At 39.9% G+C, this 19225-nt stretch overlaps 1 protein-coding gene across 12 annotated transcripts; it reads left to right on the top strand.

Annotated features, from left to right (window-relative positions):
• Positions 1–706: 706 nt before the first annotated feature.
• Syx1A (syntaxin 1A) lies at positions 707–19161 on the top strand. 12 transcript variants are annotated; one of them, XR_411797.3, is made up of 10 exons: positions 708–950; positions 3062–3148; positions 4108–4207; positions 5815–5889; positions 5989–6171; positions 6390–6463; positions 6544–6681; positions 8791–8901; positions 12163–12527; positions 12675–19161. XR_411797.3 is itself a non-coding variant. In NM_001278326.1 (10 exon segments), coding segments are annotated over 9 exon segments (882 nt in total). In that variant the 5' UTR covers positions 710–917; the 3' UTR covers positions 12515–12527; positions 12675–14578.
• Positions 19162–19225: the final 64 nt, after the last annotated feature.

Below are 19225 nucleotides of genomic sequence, written 5' to 3'. Positions count from 1 at the left end.
TGATACGATACAAAAAAATTTAATTGGAATATTCTTTGATTTAAATTGTCAAAATAATATTTACGAGAGTATTTTTTTTTAAAAATTATAAGAAGAAAATAACGTGAGTTAGCGACATCTATTTTATGCGCGCCACATCGAAGCCGGTATCGAAGAATTTCAGTTTTTAACGGGAGAATTATAATATACGTGTATATATATATATATAAGTATGAGTACATAGAATGATGCATTGGGGCACGTAAAGGCGGTAAATATTAAATTTGAAGCGTATTCGTTTAATTCCTTTATAAATTATTTCCTTTTTCTTCCTTTTGTTTCAGCATGTTAAACGAATAGTATATATATATTATAATAAATTCTGAATCGTAATTTTTATCGTATCTTTCGATATTCTTCGTATCTCTTTTATAAGAAAAAGATTCCAAATATTTCGTATTTAATTGATAAAACGAAATACGATAAATTAGAAAAAGATATTCGTTTATAAAACGATATTTATATATCGATAAATTTTTCAAAATCGAACAATTGAAAAGATTTGAAATCTAACTCTATTTCATAGAGAATATATATATAAATATCGATGATATAAAAAGAAATTTGTAAAGTAAATGTGATCGGTAATGGAAAGGGAGGGGGCGTTCGTTGAGATGGGGCTACGATGAGGTCTAGGTTCGCTCCTGAATATAGTTGACGTCACCGGCGCATGCGTAGCACACCGGACGGCACTGCAGAAGCAGGCGAGTTCGCGAGTGTATCGATTTTACGATCGTGTCTCTCGCCGCTAGTGCGTCCGTTTCCTTTAGTTTTTAGTGGTCGTGCTCATAGTACATGGATAAAATCGTGAATGGGATTAGTCGCTAGTCTCATCACTCCGTACATTTGCTGACTCGCAACACTTTGTCACCCTCGCCATGACTAAGGATAGATTAGCAGCTCTTGTTGCGGTGAGTTATAGAAAAATTATATATAACATTTTTTTGAAAACAATCTGATTCATCGTACGATTAATACACTTACACTTTTTTTTTTCATTTTATCTTTTTGCCTTGCCTTTACTATTATCGTTTCAAAACGATAAACTTTCATCTTTTATTCTTGAGAATTTTATTTCTTTTCCTATTCGTAATTCTGTTACTCGTATTCTCTTCGCATCGTCCGTATTTTGTAACGTTCGAAGAAATGAACTCACGCCCAATATATATACATACATGTAACATTGTCGTTTCATTTGTCAAGATCGAACATTTCTCGTGCAAATATTAATTAAGATCATCAAACGATCCGAATGCTCGTTCGTTCGGTCGTTTACGAATAAAAATGAAATAAGGCGTTTCCGAGGTGTCTACTCGACTGTCAACCATTCGGTGGTTGAACAGAGAGAAGAATGAATGAACAAACAAGAAAAAAAGACGGGAAGAGACATATAAGTAGAGAAAGAGAGAATATATGCGTATATATATATGTATTTGCGAGAGAGAGAAAGAGAGAGAGAGAGAGAGCGCAGCAAAGTGGGGATAGAATAAGAAGAGGTGGAGAAAGAGAGAGAGAGAGAGAGAGAGAGAGAGAGAGAGAGAGAGAGAGAGAGAGAGAGAGAGAGAGAGAGAGAGAGAGAGAGAGAGAGACCAATGTCTCCTGTGACTGACAGGTGTTTGCCAATATACCTATGTTTTTCGTCATCGTTTATTTCATAACGATGACAGAGTTCTCGATACCGGTACAAATATATACATATATATTTAAGCAGTTACTTTCCATGGAAAATTTCTAATTAAGTATCATGATACAATGTTTCGAATATCGAACGAATACATTTATTTGAAAATCGAGACGATTCTGTACGTAAGAATAAATCGGTGTTAATGATTCAGTCGGAAACGCCGAATGCTTAAAAGACCGGTGTATCTGGGCGTATGACATGTTCTTGAGCGCATGACATCCATGCCTTAGTTTTTCCCAATTTAATCGGTTTTTGATACTCTTACAAGAAGCAACGATTCGATTCTATTAATTACGATATACACTTGTTTTTCAAACGATCTCTTTCTAATCGATCTCTACTTCATTTCGTTCGTGTTCCTTTGTACACGTATTATTCGATAATGTTCAAAAAAATATCATCGATTCAAATTAATTCGCGATAACTTTGTTCTCATTATTTACTGCTTAATCCCATTGATATTCTGTGTTAGTTTGAACTAGTTAGTATTCCGATTCTTTTTTTCTTTTTTTCAAGGTTTTTGATTAAAAACTAACGTTGACAATCGGAACGTGTAAAGTTAGAACAATAAAAGTTAGATTCAACTTTTAATCGCATTCCTTTTATCCTTTGATGTATTAATACATATATTTTATTATAATATTGTTACGTGTAGATTATTGAATCTAAATTAGTCTCAACTTTTCTCGCGATTGAATGAATCATAATATCCGATTGTGTGTATGCGAGTGTGTGTATCGTTTGAAAAACGATATTGAAAATGAAAACTGAAGGAAGTTACGAAGGAAGGAGGTGTGTAACGAGGTATACATCCGCCTTTTGTATGCGTGAGGATCGCTCTTTGATCGCGAGGATAAAAATGTATATAGGGATAAGAACGGGATGAGAAAAAAAGGCACGAAGTTAATCGAAAATTTGGTACATAATGGTCTCGCGACACAGAGATTTTTCTGCCGAGTCAGCATCTGGTTAACCAGGTAAATCAAGGAGATGTATACACGAACAAAGGGGGTTAAGTTAGAGAGACCATTGAGAACGTACAATAGGCGGAATATAATTATTACATTCGTCGGAGGGAATTAAAGTAGCGATTCGACGATTCGGCTGGCGGATAAGCAGGGATGCATTCGGAATATGTTTGGCGCGCATTTGAAAAAATGAAACGCCATAATTATCCGAAACAAATTATCGCGATTATCGATCATATTTCTCATGACGCGATAAAAATCAAAATTTCGATTTTTTTAGACGATGGCGGCAATATAATAAAATAAATTGAAATTGAGTGACGGTGCATCGAATTTATTTAACCAACTTTTGATCGTTCATTTGTTTCAGGCCCAGTCGGACGATGATGACGTGGCGGACGATGTGTCCGTCAATGTTGGCGGGCCCGATGATTTTATGACCGAGTTTTTCGCGGAAGTGAGTATATATATATATTTGTATCTGAAACATCGAGCTCTGGATAGATAATAATATTACACTCTTTTACCATATTTCTACTCATAAGTTTCTCGTTGCTATTTTATCGTTTAAATTCTCACGAACAATCTCGCTCTTTCTTTTTTTTTTTTTTTTCCTCTTTTGGACTTATCTCATTCGGTCAAGGTGATATATACGAATCGATGATCGTAATTCCGTAAAGATTGTGAACAAGATCGAAGTGATCGAAATCGATTTCTTTTCGAGCGGAGAAATTAATATTCGGTAAAATAGTAAACGATCGGATCGCGAAAATTTCTGTTCGGATAGTTTCGTCTCGATATTGGGGAATTAGGTCGAGACGATTCCGAACCGACTAACCGTGTGGCGTTACACGTTCCGCAAATATTTCCATTCTCTTGATGCGTGTATATATATTTTTTTTTCGTTTTATATTTTTTCACGTTATTCGCTCAACGCCAATATTGGGATAAGTCGTAACGGATACGGGCGATCGAAATTTAACGCGTAGGTACTTGCCGGATAATTCGGTTTGTAGAGGGAGCCTCGGTGCAAATGGAGAGAGAAACTTTGGCATTTTCATTAGTTACCGTTTTGCGTGGGCTCGTATCAACTTTGATCGTTTGTTTCGCTTTTCGATCTTTCCGCGTGGGAAGAGACAATTTTAACAGAGGTGAAATATCATTGTCGCGGAGGTTCACCTTTCGACTTACTAAAAGCAATGCGTTTTCTTTCATTGGCCGTCCGGGTTTTTACACCGTGTTGATTAAAAATTAAATTATATTCCGTTTATCGATAACCGCTTTTTTCCATCGCTCGATCGAAATAAATATATAAATTTTCAAATGTTTAATAAATTTTTATATGAATTTTTTTTCTTCTTAATTAATAGTTATCGATATATACGTACAATTTAACACGTTTTAATCGTTGCACAGGTGGAGGAAATCCGCGAAATGATAGACAGGATCCAAACGAACGTGGAGGATGTGAAGAAAAAGCATAGTGCCATTTTGTCGGCACCTCAAACCGACGAAAGTGAGTTTCAAATATCGTGTACTGTTTTATCCCCTTTTTAACGATTTTTCGAAAATTGATGATCAAAAGAAAAAAAAAAGGAAAATTGGATCGGATCGTTGAAATTAATTCCTTTTTTCGAAACTTTAACCATAATCTAAAGGAACGGATGGAGGATATTTTCGATGATAATAAACGTTAATTCGACATTACTGATCGATTTTTATCGCTCGAAAGCGATACGGATCTCTCTTCTAACCGTAATATTTACCTCGAGATTTCGATTCGGTCGTTGGCGCGGAATCACGGAAAGGGATCGCTTCGAAAGTCGTTCACTCTCCGATCGACCTTTCGCATCGAACGACGGGCTCGAGTGGTGCGAGCAAGCTCTACTCGAGAGGAAGCAGATCAATGTTACCGGCCGGTGCACACACACACACACACACACTTAATTTTACACGTCTGACTTCGCGTCTCGCTTGGAGTCTCTAGCGAAAAGATCGATCGAGCCTCTCCTTACTTCCTTCCAAACGAACTCGAAGGAGAATTTCATTTCTCGATCGATAAAAAGATGTTTTGTCTTAGAATTCGAAACGAATGGAAAAGAAAAGAAAAATATTTTTTAATTCGAATCGAAAGAATATCCCAGAGGAATGTATACGCAAAGATGAATTTGCCGGGATACAAATAGGTCGGTGGTAATCGATTCGTTGCGCGGAAGCGCTCGTTCGATCAGGAAGGGAGTCTTTTTACCATCGCTCGGTACGATCGGATCTCGATCGGTCAAATTAATTTTTGTTTCTTTTTTTTTTTCTTTCTTTCTTTTTTTTTTAGGGACGGAAACGCGCGTGCCATTCGATCGAATTCGAGCGTCCCGTGTCTCCCGGGCGTGTCGAGTTCTCGAGAGGTTTGAGAAGTAGGTCTGGCACGTTTCCACCCCGTATTAACCCAATTCCATCGAGCACCCTCGACGCAGGAGAATGCGCGCGGCCTTCGCATCGGCGATAAAACACACGCGCCCGGCCGGCGAATTCGAATTCGATCGAGGAGAAAAATTACATACACGCACACTCTCTTTCTCTCTTTTTCTCTCTCGTTCGAGGAAATCCGTGAATTCCAAAGAATCCTCCGTATCCAACGTGTGTTGTCCGTGCAATAACAAGAAGATAGATAGATAGATAAATCGCGATACGATTCCTTTCTCGATTGATGAAATTGATCGGTCGGAGGAGGGGGAATAATAGGGTCACTTTCAATGGAAAGAGGAAGACCGTGGCGATGACAGCAGGGAAATACCAATCGGGCGGAATCGATTCGTTCCATTTTTCCCGCGGACAAACACAGTTCGAAATTCTCTTCTTCTCCTTCTTCTTCGCTCACTTCGCGTAATTGAATTAAATCATGGAAAAAGAAGGAGGGAAGTGAAGAAGTTCGAAAAGATTCTCTCTCTCTCTCTCTCTCCTCTCTTCCTCGTCTCATCGAGCTCTCCATCGAGAGTTAAATAATTGAGCGACAGAGGAGGGGGGAGAAGAGAAGAGAAGAGGAAGAGATGCAGGTATATCGATGGAGGAAATGGATGGATTAATTTTCTTCTTCTTCTTCTTCTTATTATTATTTCTTCGTTGCAGAGGTTAAAATGGAATTGGAGGACCTGATGTCAGACATCAAGAAAACGGCGAATAAAGTGAGGGCTAAATTGAAGGGTAGGTAAAGATCGAGAAATATCCAGGAAGTTGAACACAACAGCCGTTTTTTTTTTTTTCTTTTCACGATTTCGTTGTTGTCGATTTCATCGTTCACAGTGATAGAGCAGAATATCGAGCAAGAGGAGCACACGAACAAATCGTCGGCTGATCTGAGGATACGGAAGACACAACACTCGACGCTTTCGAGGAAGTTCGTCGAGGTGATGACGGAGTACAATCGGACCCAGACCGATTACAGAGAGCGGTGTAAGGGGAGGATACAACGACAGTTGGAAATCAGTAAGCTAAGAAACACGTTGTTGATTTGTAATTTTTTTCTTCTCTCTCTCTCTCTCTCTCTCTCTCTCTCTCTCTCTCTCTCTCTCTCTCTCTCTCTCTCTCTCTCTCTCTCTCTCTCTCTCGTTTCCTCTTAAACAACTTGAGCCGAGCGACGAGCTGAAAACTCTTAAGCTGAAAACTATTCTTAAGCTGAAAAAAAAATTGGTTTCCGCGCGCAGCCGGTAGGACGACCACTAACGAGGAGCTGGAGGAAATGCTGGAACAGGGGAATCCGGCCGTGTTCACGCAGGGGGTAAGAGTTTCTACGTTTCTACGTTTCTGGTGCACTCTCCTCGAAAAGCATGGTGCTGTATCGAGACGCGTTTCTCGCAGATTATCATGGAAACGCAACAAGCGAAACAGACCCTCGCCGATATCGAGGCACGCCACGCCGACATCATTAAACTAGAAAACTCCATCAGGGAGCTTCACGATATGTTCATGGACATGGCGATGTTGGTTGAAAGTCAGGTAAGATCGATCGTGTACCTTTCTTTATTTTTTTTTTTTTATATATAGAGCCCCAAGTTTCACCCTTCGACTTTGCTTCTTTTATTTATTTTTTCTTTCGTTTTGTTCTTATTAATTAATTTTGTATCGAGTCTTTTTTCGTCGCGATTTTGTTAATCGTGAAAAAATGGAAAAGAGAAAGAAAAGGACAAATTTTGAGAGGGGCGTAGCGCGAACCAGTGTAACCATTTTTCTTTTCGAAAATCCTGTTCATGGTTTATGGGAGAAGTGAATTTTTCGTGATAATTATGATCTGATTAGAAAATGCATGACACGCGAATAAACCATTAAACGGATAACGATTGACATTAACACGAGACGTATATATTGGATAATTATTAACGTAGTCTCTTATTTCTTTCTTTCTTTCTTTTTCTATCTTCTCTCTTTCCTTCTCTTTTTTAAATAATCGAGGCTCGTCGAAAAAAGAAGGAAGGTCACCTTCTCTCTCTTTGTCTTTCTCTTTCCCTTTCGCGCAATAAATAAGCATGAGGGGAATACCAGGAATTCGAACTCGGCTTATAAAAAACTAAACAAAAAACTAACCATCGCTCTCTCTCTCTTTCTCTCTCTCTCTGCCCTCCCCCCTCCTCGTTACGCTGTGTGGATCGCGGCTACGTTGCCTACTCCTAGGGCGAGATGATAGATCGCATAGAGTACCATGTGGAACACGCGGTGGACTACGTGCAGACGGCTACGCAGGACACCAAAAAAGCGCTCAAGTATCAAAGCAAAGCTCGACGGGTGAGTCCTCCCCAGATCGCACAATCCCCGGATCGATCTTTTCGTTCGCGTCTAATTCGTCACTTTTTGTTTTCTCCCTCTCCTTTGATCCTCCACCTCTCCTCTCGTCTCCCTCCCTTCATCTTCCTTCCATCCTATTTTTTTCTCTCTTTCTCATTCCTTCCGATCTTGCGTTTCTTTTATCTTTTTCCTTTATACATTCTTTATACGCCTATTTATTACTACACATAACCCCCCCCGTTTTACACTTTTTGGTTATTTTTGCTTTTTTTCCTGCCCCTCCCCCCGTTTGTATATGCCTACTACCACTATTACCACTGTTACTACTATTACTGCTACTACTGTTATTATTACTACATTACCGCTACTGCTACTGCTACTACGATTCCCTTGATATATATATATATATATCGACATCGAATAAAACGACGACGCTTTCTTTCCTCTTTTTTTTTCTCTCTCTTTCTCTCCTGTTCTTTATACATTTTGTATCCTTTATATATTTCGTACGGATGCTCGCGCCCATACACACACATATATATATATGCGTTCGATGTGCATCCATGTATATGATGTTTGTATTATACGCGTGTTCCTTATCCGTCTTGATTGTTCTCTCTTTCCTATTTCTCTATACGTACGTTGCGTGTGTGTGTATGCACGTGTGTGTACGCGTGCCTTTTTTTTTTTTTCCTTTTCTTACGTACGACACGTACACACGTTTGCCGTACACATGCATCATCGTCTATATGTGTGTCTCTCTACTTGTGTCGCTCTGTCCTTACTGAACGTGAGTGTGCTAATTGTGACTCTGCCCATGAACCGTTCTTTCACATTTCGTACACTTCAACTAACTAAAAAAAAAAAAAAAAACTCTACATATATATATATATATATATAAAACCTATGCTCTAACAATTTGTGTAACGATTTTATCTCACGATTGGATTTGGCTCTGTCGCGCGCCAACCGTGTATCGTCATCGTGGCTTTTCCTCATTTCCCTTTATTTGGGTGACGGCGTATACGCTATACGGTGTACACGGTATATATATATATAACACGACGTGTGGCTTTATTCACACTGGTGTGTTCATCTCTCTCTTCCTTTGTATAATATCCATGCATTATACGTTTACGCGTGTACGTGCGCCGTACCATTCTGCTCTTTGGGCGCATCTACACGTAACGCGTAAACGACACACGTGCGAAACGAAACATCGACGCGTGTAAACGAACCTTGCTGGAAGCGATCCACCTCTTACCCTCTCCACCGCTCATCCCCCCCCCCTTCCTCCCTCTCCTCCTCCGGTGTATGGCACGGCAGGGTGAGTTGGTGGACCGCATCGAGTACCTCGTCGATCAAACCGGCGACCACGTTATCCAGGCCCGGGGAGAGCTGATCAAGGCCGAGGAGTATCGGAGCAAAGCTCGTAAGGTAAAACGAATCGAAAAAAAAAAAAAAAAAAAAAAGAAAAAAAATGGTATCGATCGATCGCCGCCGGATAATATAATGTTTGCGATAAGAAGTGGACGATAATCGGTTGACGATCCAGCGGCGATCATCCCAATCCGCCGTTCTTCTCTTTTCGTGTTACGAGGATCATCCACGAGAACGCCTAACTTGCCTCTCTTTCTCTTTCTCGATACCTCTTTGTCTCATTCCTTGTCTTCCTTACTCGTTCCCCCTTTGCACGTTCAACGCCACTTCGTTGTGACAAAGTTTCGTAGGAATTCGAAAGGAAGGCGACGGATCCTTCCCATTTCTAATCCTTGCTTCGCTTTTCACCGATCTTGTTGGTCCAATTTTGGCCAACGCGATCGATCGACGAACGGCAAAGATAAACGTGCGAGCAGCATGTGCAACGCGAAGGTACTGTTCATTGGTGGAAAGAAGTTTCGCGGCTCTGATTGGTTAATTCGAAAAGAAACGCCTATTTGCACACGTATTTTTGTTTCTACCGTAGTATTTGTCACATATACCGACCCAAACGATGTATCTCAACTTCGATGCGTAAAATCCAGAAAAATTTAACGTATCGATATATAATATAAAAATTTTTCTATTTTTTATCAATATGCGTAGACTAATTATGATTTATAACGATAATTTAATTTATAAATGTAATTTCGTATTTGGTTAATATAGTTAAAATAATTGTATACGAATTTATTACGTCGATATCTGTCGAAATAATTAATAGTTTCGAAAATATTTCAATTTCCATAAACGAAAATAACTTTTATAATTTTGGATACTCAAATTATAGCTTTTCTACTATGTAGTATGTACTTGTGTAGTGTGTGGTGTAGAATTGTCAACAAAGCGTCTAGAGTGGGGATAGGTGATCCTGGCCAAGGACTTCTCTTGCCTTCGCGTACCGTTCGCGAAATTTCTTTCCAGCAATGAACACGTACGTGATTGTTCGCTTCTCTCCTAGCTTGCGAACAACAATCGTCAACAAATTTTTTTTTTAATCTCGAAAGTTCAATCTGTTGCATCGTTAATTTAAAAAAAAAAAAAAAAAAAGAAAACGTGTTATTTTCCGCTTACTTCTTCTCCTCTTTCTCTTATCGTTTCCTCTTCCTGTTATCCGTAAATTGATATATAATAAACAATCCTTGTTTCTCGTCCGATTTAATCGATCTTTGTCTGCCTGCTTGTCTGCCTGTTTCTTCGTTTCTTCGTTATTATCGTCATCGTGTTTTTTTCTCTTCTTCTTCTTCTTCTTCTTATCCTCTATCGTGTTCTATTATATAAATGTGCAAGTATAAATCGATATGCCTCTGTTGCTTTTTCTCGAGATACGGAAGAACACGCGTGCAACGTTTTTCCCTCTCTCACTTGTTATATTTCTCTTCCCTGGTGAATATCCGCACTTTGCCCGCGACTCGGATTGTACGGTCCATTTCACACGCCGGTCTTTTTTTTTTTTCTGTCCACAGAAAATGATCTTCATCATAATCTGCGTCTTGATATTGGCCGTGATATTGATCTCCATAATAATAGCATGCGTTCCGAGAAGCTAAAGGTTTGGAGAGAGCGCGCGCTTAGGGGTGATGGGAAGGGGCATGCGATGATAATGGGGGAATGGACGCGATGTTCGATCGAAGGGAAGAAAAAAAAAAGAAAAGAAAAGAAAAGAAAAGAAAATTAAAGAAGAGAAAAAGGGAGGGAATGGATCTCGAGATCGATCGAAAAATATCAAGGACGATGATAGAGACGCGCGGGGGAACGAGCGAAGAGGTAAAGAAGCGCAGACGACGCTCGTTTAAATGGACTTTCTGTTTCGCGATTTCACCAACAACTGCCCTCTCGATACTTTCGAACGCGCACAACTATTATGCCGTCGTTCTTCGTTATTTCCTTCCTGTTCTTTCCCTGGCTTATCTCTCTCTCTCTCTCTCTCTCTCTCTCTCTCTCTCTCTCTCTCTCTCTCTCTCTCTCTCTCTAACATCGAAATGACTAAACATCGTTATTTTCGTTTCGTCCGTAACTATATATAACATTTCGTTCCACTAACGCGAGTGAGAAATGTGTATATACTTTTTTTCTTCTTCTCTTTTCGTTCTTTCTCTGTTTCGCTAACTCGTCCGTGCATCTTCTCTCGAACGATAAAGATAGAGAGACAGATAGAGATAGAGAGAGAGAGAGAGAGAAAAAAGAGAAAAAGAGAAGGGCGAGTTCGCGATCTTTTTCTCGTTCTTCCAATTTAGTAGTAGTATACACGGATATACGTACAGTTTGGTGTATGGTTCTATGGCCAAATTAATGTGGTTTTTTTCTCCTTTTTTTTCGCGCGGTTGGAGAAGAACATACACAAACCGTTTTCTTTCCACGACTCTCTCTCTCTCTGTCTCTCTCGTTCTTCGATGCGGCTTCGATGCGTAAACATCGACGAGTGACGGCAACTCTCTGTATTCTGTTCGCAGAAATTGATGTTCATCGTAATTTGCCTGACAATAGCGTTCATCATTCTCATAATCATTCTGGTATACGCGTTGTAAGAAGATAGATCTGCGATATTCGAGGATTTCAGGTGAAGCGGTGAAAAGGATGAACGCTGTGAAAAGTGTGGTGGACCACGAGGGGAAAAGAGTAAAATAGTGGAACTTTCTGGAGACGCGAGCTGCGGCGTTTTCGCGTTTTTCATCGCTCCTCTCTCTCGTCCTCCGTTCCCCCTCTCCCTTCCCCACTCGCTTCCCTCCAACAGCGAAAACGCCGAGGCTGCGAACGTTTCTCAGTGTTAATACTCTCGCGAATCCGTTTCTCCGCACGGGAATCGCGCGCACTCGCCGTCCGTTCGTCGTTTCGCTTCCTTTTCTTTCCTGTTCGAAAAAAGACAAACGAAAGACGGAATCGCGAATCGAAAGAGGATAGATAGATAGATAGATAGCGTGGTGGTCGGTATATCCCCCCCCCCAGATTCGAGTTCACCGCGCGCGACGCGACATCTCGTGCAAATTGTAAATAAATAATAGGTAAAAAAACGTGTTTGTATGATGAAAAAAGTATATATATATACATAAAAAGAAAAAAAAGATATATAATAATATTCACGATGGATGGATGTACGGTTTTTTTTGTGGCGATTGTGTACGAAGAGAGGGAGGGGATGCGACACGATCGAGGTGGGGATGAACCAAATATCAGAAAGAGGAGGAATATATATATATATATATATATATATATATATAGGACGAGGCACGAAACTGCGATTGTTGAGAATTGGGAGGCCAGTTGCAGGCGACACGCAGAGAGGCACGCGAATATAGCTGCGAGATTCGATCGAAGGATCGAATGTGACGATGATGTGTAATGGAAGAAGTGGGTGACGCGTAGCATGTACACACACACACCACCGAGGAAAGTGTCCAAGTAGAGTTACAGTTCACGGTAGGAATGTTACCGGCACGTATGCGTACCTTGCCTTGTATAATCGATCATTGTGTGTTTTTGCCGAGCGCAGAAGAAGATCATGATCATGATCTGCCTTGCTATACTCGCCGTCGTTCTGACCACCACCATCGCTGGATACTTTGGACTGTGAACGCCGTACTCAGGTATCGTCCGTCCACTATTTTTTTTTTTTTTTTTATTTTTTTTTTTTTATATATATATTTTCCACGTATATCTGTGTATGATAAAGGAAGTGTATGAAAAAGCGGTGAATCTTTTTTTATTTACACAATCGTTTTACATTTTTCCAGTTAAGTCGAAAAGAGTTGGCGAATTCGCGTACGAAAACGCGAAACGCCGGCAACGCGTGAATTCGAAGAAATCGGCCCGAAACAACGTTGGACGCATCGCCCATTTCAAGTGGAATAGTGTTCGTCGACCACGACTGCATCCGCAATCGCAATCGCAGCCGCAACAACAACCGCCAATAGCAACAACGGCAATTCGACCGCGATCCCATTCGCGATCTTATCGTCCGATCTTTTGTCCGCGCGTGCCGCTCCTCGTCCCATGGATCGTCGTTCAATTCCGCCTTCCGTTATGCTTGCGCGTTCACCGATACGTGTTTTACGCGTCGACTATCGTAAACAAGAGGCAAACGAGAATAGAAATAGAAGTATTTGAGAAAATTAGTGAAAATGATACGAGAATGAAAGTGAGTAAAACGATAGCTGGTAGAACGAAGAATCGTCATCGTCGTCCTCGTCGTCGTCGTCGTCGTCGTCGTCATCGTCATCGTCGTTTGTTTGCATTATTGTCGTCGCTTGTAGTTTACGCGCCTTCGTTTACTAGTCTTTCCTCGTTTTTCTTTCGTTCACTCGATACGCGAATAATTTCATCGCTTCGTTTCACGCGAGCTGTAAATCCTTTATTTTCCATCGATTTTCTTCACACTCTTTTACTTTTTTACTTTTATTCTATAAAACACGATCATAAAACACAGAAAAGGATAAAAGACACGGACGATAGCGACGAAGCGAGGAAAATTATCATTGCGTGGATCGTAGACGATTACCATCGTCGATCTCTCCGGGATTATCATCGACGAGCAGCCGGGAGTGCGATGGAAGAATAACACGGGTTGGACGATGGACAAATGTCGAGCGTACTTACCTTTGTCCGGGACTATCGGGCCTAGAAAGCGAAGAAAAAAAAAAAAGACGGTATTCGTGGGCGGCTGTCTACGATTAGGTCGTATCGATGTATCTCGTTTCAAAGCCAAGCCTAAAACCTAATGGAGTTTTTCTGTAACGCGAGGCACATCGTGCGAGGCTACCGTGCAATCCTCTCGTTTTCTCAGACGCCATTTTCGGCGTTATGCGCAGGCTCTGGTAGCCGTGTCCAATTATACCGACTACCTACCGAAGTGCATTCTTTTGACTGTGATTTTTAACCGAGCTTGGAAATTAGCCTTTTGCGAATCTTTCGAACGCGTTCGTAATATGGTCGGGCATGTATACGATCGTACGAGTCGAAACACGCATGCAAAGTGTTTTCTTTTCTTCGCTTCTTCCGAGATCACCGCTACTGGTCGAGAATCGAACGATAGGCTGATTCGAAACGGTAGGGTATATCGATGGTCGGTAAAGAAGAGAAAACTGGAACGCGCAAAGGGCAAATTTGCAAGTGCGTCGTAACGTTGGAATAGCTTTCGTTCGACGGAATATACATTTAGGTAGTTTGTTTCTCGCTTTCGACGTTGTGTCAGAAATCGATCGGTCGATAAAAATTTATCGAAAACGATGACGAATCGTACAGCGAAGCACTATCGTCTTCGTGTTGCACGAAATGCCATTAGGGTATTGGGTTCGATCGACCGATCGGCGTCACTGCTTTTTTGCATCCTCTTCGATATATCGTTGTATTTATTTCTATCCAAATACGCGGCCGCGATCTTGCGCGCATGATCTTCTTTCGTCCTTTTTCTCTCGGTTCAGCTCACGTTGTCGTATTGTAGTCGTATCGAATACCGCTACTCAATCGGTCAATTACCGACGATCGAACGGACAATAACGACGAGACTGTGACCAATGACCGACATACGTAACGACGACAATGACAATGGAAATTAAAGTAATCCGGTCGCTTTATATAAATCGAAATATTTTTCTCGTTTCTTCCATATTCTTCGTTTTGTTTTTTATCATTATTATACATATATATATATATATAAATATATCTCGTTTATCGTTGTGCGTAAAAAAAAAAAAAAAACATTTTCGCAAAAAGCGTGCGTCGTGTTAAAGAGGGTCGATCATCGGCGCGGAGAACAAGATGCCGGATGATGGGAAGGAGGGAAATGGATTTTCGCAAAAAAAAGAAAAAAAGGAAAAAAGTAAAAAAAAAGAGGAAAAAAAAAAAAGAAAAAAAACGAGGAACACGCGACGAGGAGAGAAGAGGAGATCTATAAAGCTGCAGCAATAATAAGATATAGATGTTACGGGAAATTAATTAACGCTAATACAATCGTCGACGATAAAATCTGGATCATTCCGATATATCGTATCTACACAAAGTGTATACATATTTATTGCTATATGTGTATATATATGTATATATACACACACAGACATACCCGTACGTATATATACACACAAACACAGAGAGATACACAGTCACGACACGAGCGCGAATGCGCGAAACGGGAGCACATACATACATACATACACACACGCATATATATATATACATACACGTACACGTACACACACATTATTACATACAACGCCCAAACGCGTTACGAAAAAAAAAAAATAAAAAAAACATATTACATGTATATATAAAATAGTTAGTCGGCACAGTCGAAAAGAGTAATATATTAACGATGATAATTTATTATTCGCGACGCCTGTTGCTCGTGTAAACTATCGTCTGATAATTGCTTTTCGAGCAAGAAACGGGCGACGTTCGTGTTAACGTTTTGTTGATTATATTATATGAACGTTGAGGTAAATGCGTTTAAAAGATTATGGATTGATGTTTCAAGAAAATGATATAAGAGAGAATGGGGGGAAAAGAAGGAGTAAACAGGAGTTTACGTTACGTAGCATAACGTGTTGTAACGGCAACGTTGAGCACGGTAATGCGATAAAGGCGACGATACGATAACGATAAAAGCGTGATTATAATAATAATCGGGGAATTAGAGAAACGAACAACACGATGATCGCGATGATCGCTTTGCGATCGTATTACATAAGCATATCGATCGTTGGTTTAGAGATTATCGTTTGAATACGATTAGAAAAAAAAAAAAAAAAAAATTCCTTTTCAACAAGAAATTGATTCGAGAAGTCTCGTTTTGATCGATATCTCGTCCTCGCCATCATCGTCGTCGTCGTCGTCATCGTCATAATAGGTAAAGGAAGAAACAAGGAGGAGGAGGAGTAAGATCGGAAGAAAAGAGCTTTCGTTCGTTTTCGTATCCTGCGTCGATCGAAGAAGAAGGAAGAACGCAAGAATCAGACACATACATAGACACGGCACACATAGACACGATACACGACACACATAGACACGACACACGAGACACGATACTAACACAGAAAGAAAGAATCATTATCGCTTTACGACTTGCTTTACATCTCAAAGTTTGTCCCTTCTTGGTCGATTTGGAATTTATTTAGCGATCGTTCGAATTCGATTCGAGAAAAAGAAAAAAAGATTGTGCGATTCATTCGATTGGACACCCTCCTCCGAACAATGTTGATTGTTTCGCATTTCGAAAATTTAGAAGAAGAAGAAGAAAAATCGATTCGCGTGCACCGAGTGGTGGTCATCGCTCGATCGACGAATACGATTGGTTCGATCGATCGAACAGTCAATTCTCTGTCTCGGTGTCGGTTACGATGTAAAGGAGACAGGAGTTAAATCGGCCTTAAATACGATTGGTCGCATAGATACCAAACCCCCTCCACTCCCTTTCCCCCTCCCCCGTCCCCGCACCGAGACGCGAGATCGTCGCGAACTGTCCCTTCAGCGCGCATCACTTTTTTAAAATACACCTTTTCATCATCCTCCTCCTCTCCGGAAAGGAAAGTAATCGTCGTCCCTTTTCGTTCTTCGTCCGTTTTTAGCTTTAAACCCCGTTGACTTGTGTCGTTAGCATTTTTCTCCGATGCGTGCGCGTTCGTGTGTAGCGATATACTCGCGATTAGGAATTGAAGAATCAAATTACAATACTTACTTTCGAACAAGTACCATCGAATAAGTTTTCCGGGCCACGATATTAGAATTATATACCTTATATAAACTTGCAACAAACAGTGCACGTATCACCGATCATCTCGTTGGTATATGCATATACGTATAGTGTGTATGTTTTGGCCTAAAAAAAAGAGTAAGAGAAAGAGGATTTTTCTCTTTCGTTCACGTGTTATACATTACACCTGGTGACTTTGTTAATTTTTCGTTTTGTTTACGAAAGTAAGGTTCCACTTGGAGAATAACGCGCGGAATATAACATTTTATCTTATCTTAATTCGCGCAGCGTTGCTGTCCGTCTGTCAGTCTGTCTTTCTTTCTTTCTTTTTTTCTTTCTTTCTTTCTCTTCTCGCGTCTCTTTTTTCTCTCCTTACTTTACTCGTTTATATTTACTTCTTCTACGAAACGAACGAACGAACGGACGAACGTTGTTTGTTTATTTTAGAAAAATTTAGGAAACGCGCGATGTGAACGAACGAAAGGGAAGACCGACAGATGGGCTAAAAAATGTGAATCGATCACAGGGAGTAAAGTACGACGAAGAAATTGGGGAATTGTGAGAAAAAGAAAACGGATGGAACGCTTTAGAGACTTCGAACACGACAAAGTATCGAGAATGTACTTACTTATTGGTCGTGTCGCATCGGTGCAATTATTACTCTTCGAGAGACTATTTCAATAACCTTATGAGTGTCAATTCCACTTTCGAGCGTAAATCGTGTAAGTTTGCGAATGTTTTCAGAACAAACGAACAAAAATAAAGAGCGATCGTGATGGGGTGTCGGTGTTAAATCATAACGATAAGAGAGGTTGCGTGGCCATGTCTCTTGACAACTACGCGCCAAAGTGAGATTATTATAATAAATTTACATTATTGAGAAATTAATTAGGGAATGAGAGTGTGGGAGAGAAAGGAATAGAAAGTACGTACGAGCGAGCGAATGAACGAACGAACGAACGAACGAGCGACCGAGTGAGCGAGCGAGCGAGCGAGCGAAAAAAGTGCGAGAGCAAGAAAACAAACAAAAAAACCAAGGATGAAAGGACAAGCTTAGGAAGAGAATGCGCGATCGAACGAATGCGCGAACGAACGAACGATGGGGAGAAAGTTTTGAACGAAAGAGTATTATTTATTTACGTGTGCGTGCATGCGAGAGAGAAACCGATTTACGAAAGAGATAAAAAAAATTTGAAGAATTTAGCACGTTGAACAATGATAAATGGAAAATACTTTTTATCGTAGATACACTTCTATTAGGTGAAAGAAACTCTACGTAAGAACAAAGAAAAGGCAAAAAAATAGAAAAAGAAAAAGTAAAAAAGAGACCTGTACTAAGGATTACTTATTAAATAAATGAACGGTGTTTTTCCGCCTATGAGTCGTATTTGCATCAGATGAATATACAGATGCATCTCACTTCTCACACACTCTCTCTCTCTCTCTCTCTCTCTCTCTCTACCTTTCTCTTTCTCTCTCAGTTATACAGAGAACAGAACGAGATAGATTGTTATTTTCCATCTTTAATGCGATATTATTGTTATTATTATTATTATTATCAACACTGTACAAAGTTGGCAATAATTATTAAGAAATCCATCGTCGTAACGCGTTTATTAGCTGTGTTTTGAAGAAAGAAAGAAACGCATGACGAGATCCACACTCGTCATTCAAGACAGAAGAGAAGAAAATTCGTTGCAACTACAGCGTATAAAAAAAAAAAAAATAATAAATAAATAAATAAAGCGTGCCCTTTTACCTAATCTAATCCTGCACAAAAATATCGATCGTTCTGAATATATCTATATAGAGCATCCTTACGCGACGAAAAAAGATAAAAAAAAAAAAAGAAATAAATAGATCCGGGTTTGGGATATATAAGAAGTAAACGTAAATTTCGAAGAGAAAAAAAAAGGGCATGTTATGTCTGGTTAATAATAATAATAAACGACGAGAGTCGGATCGCGTCCGTGGATGTTCGGTCGTCGAATAACAGGAGCAGGAAATCGGTGAATCGATAGATTTTCCGTATTCTCTCTGAACGCGATAAGCGATATTGAACCGCGAACTCACGTTTGGAATCTTGTCGCTGCCTCTACTCTCACCGATTCGCCGATTTTCTTCTCGCGTTGTAGTAGTAGCTACTTTCTTCTAGCGATCTATTATTGATCTGTCTGAAGCGATAACGAAGACAAAAAAGAAAAAAAGAAAGAAAAAAAGAAAAAAAGAGCCAAGCGTTTACTGTACAATTATATTCTTTTACGTTTAACGAAATTACCATTGAGTAGACGAGTAGTATATTTTACATTATCGAGATACGATAGCGTTACCCCGTCTTACCCTAATTTTATATATCATTGAAGATAACGTAACCGCAGGAATAATGATTATAGTCAGCACTACAGTGAAGTTACTATACGTCTGTAGATACAACAATGGTCCGCAGAGATTTTAAAAACCGACACGATGTTCAATGTATTTAACTAATTGATCTTCTCTCTCGAAAGATGAACAATATACAAGAATATGTAACGGGAGTGAATATATTACGCGTCCCCTATTTATTCGTTTCCTTTTGTCTCCTTGTTGTTCAACGCGTTA

The sequence above is a fragment of the Apis mellifera genome, linkage group LG11 (genome assembly GCF_003254395.2).
Source record: "Apis mellifera strain DH4 linkage group LG11, Amel_HAv3.1, whole genome shotgun sequence".
NCBI lineage: Eukaryota > Metazoa > Arthropoda > Insecta > Hymenoptera > Apidae > Apis > Apis mellifera.
This window is presented reverse-complemented; position numbering and strand designations above follow the sequence as displayed.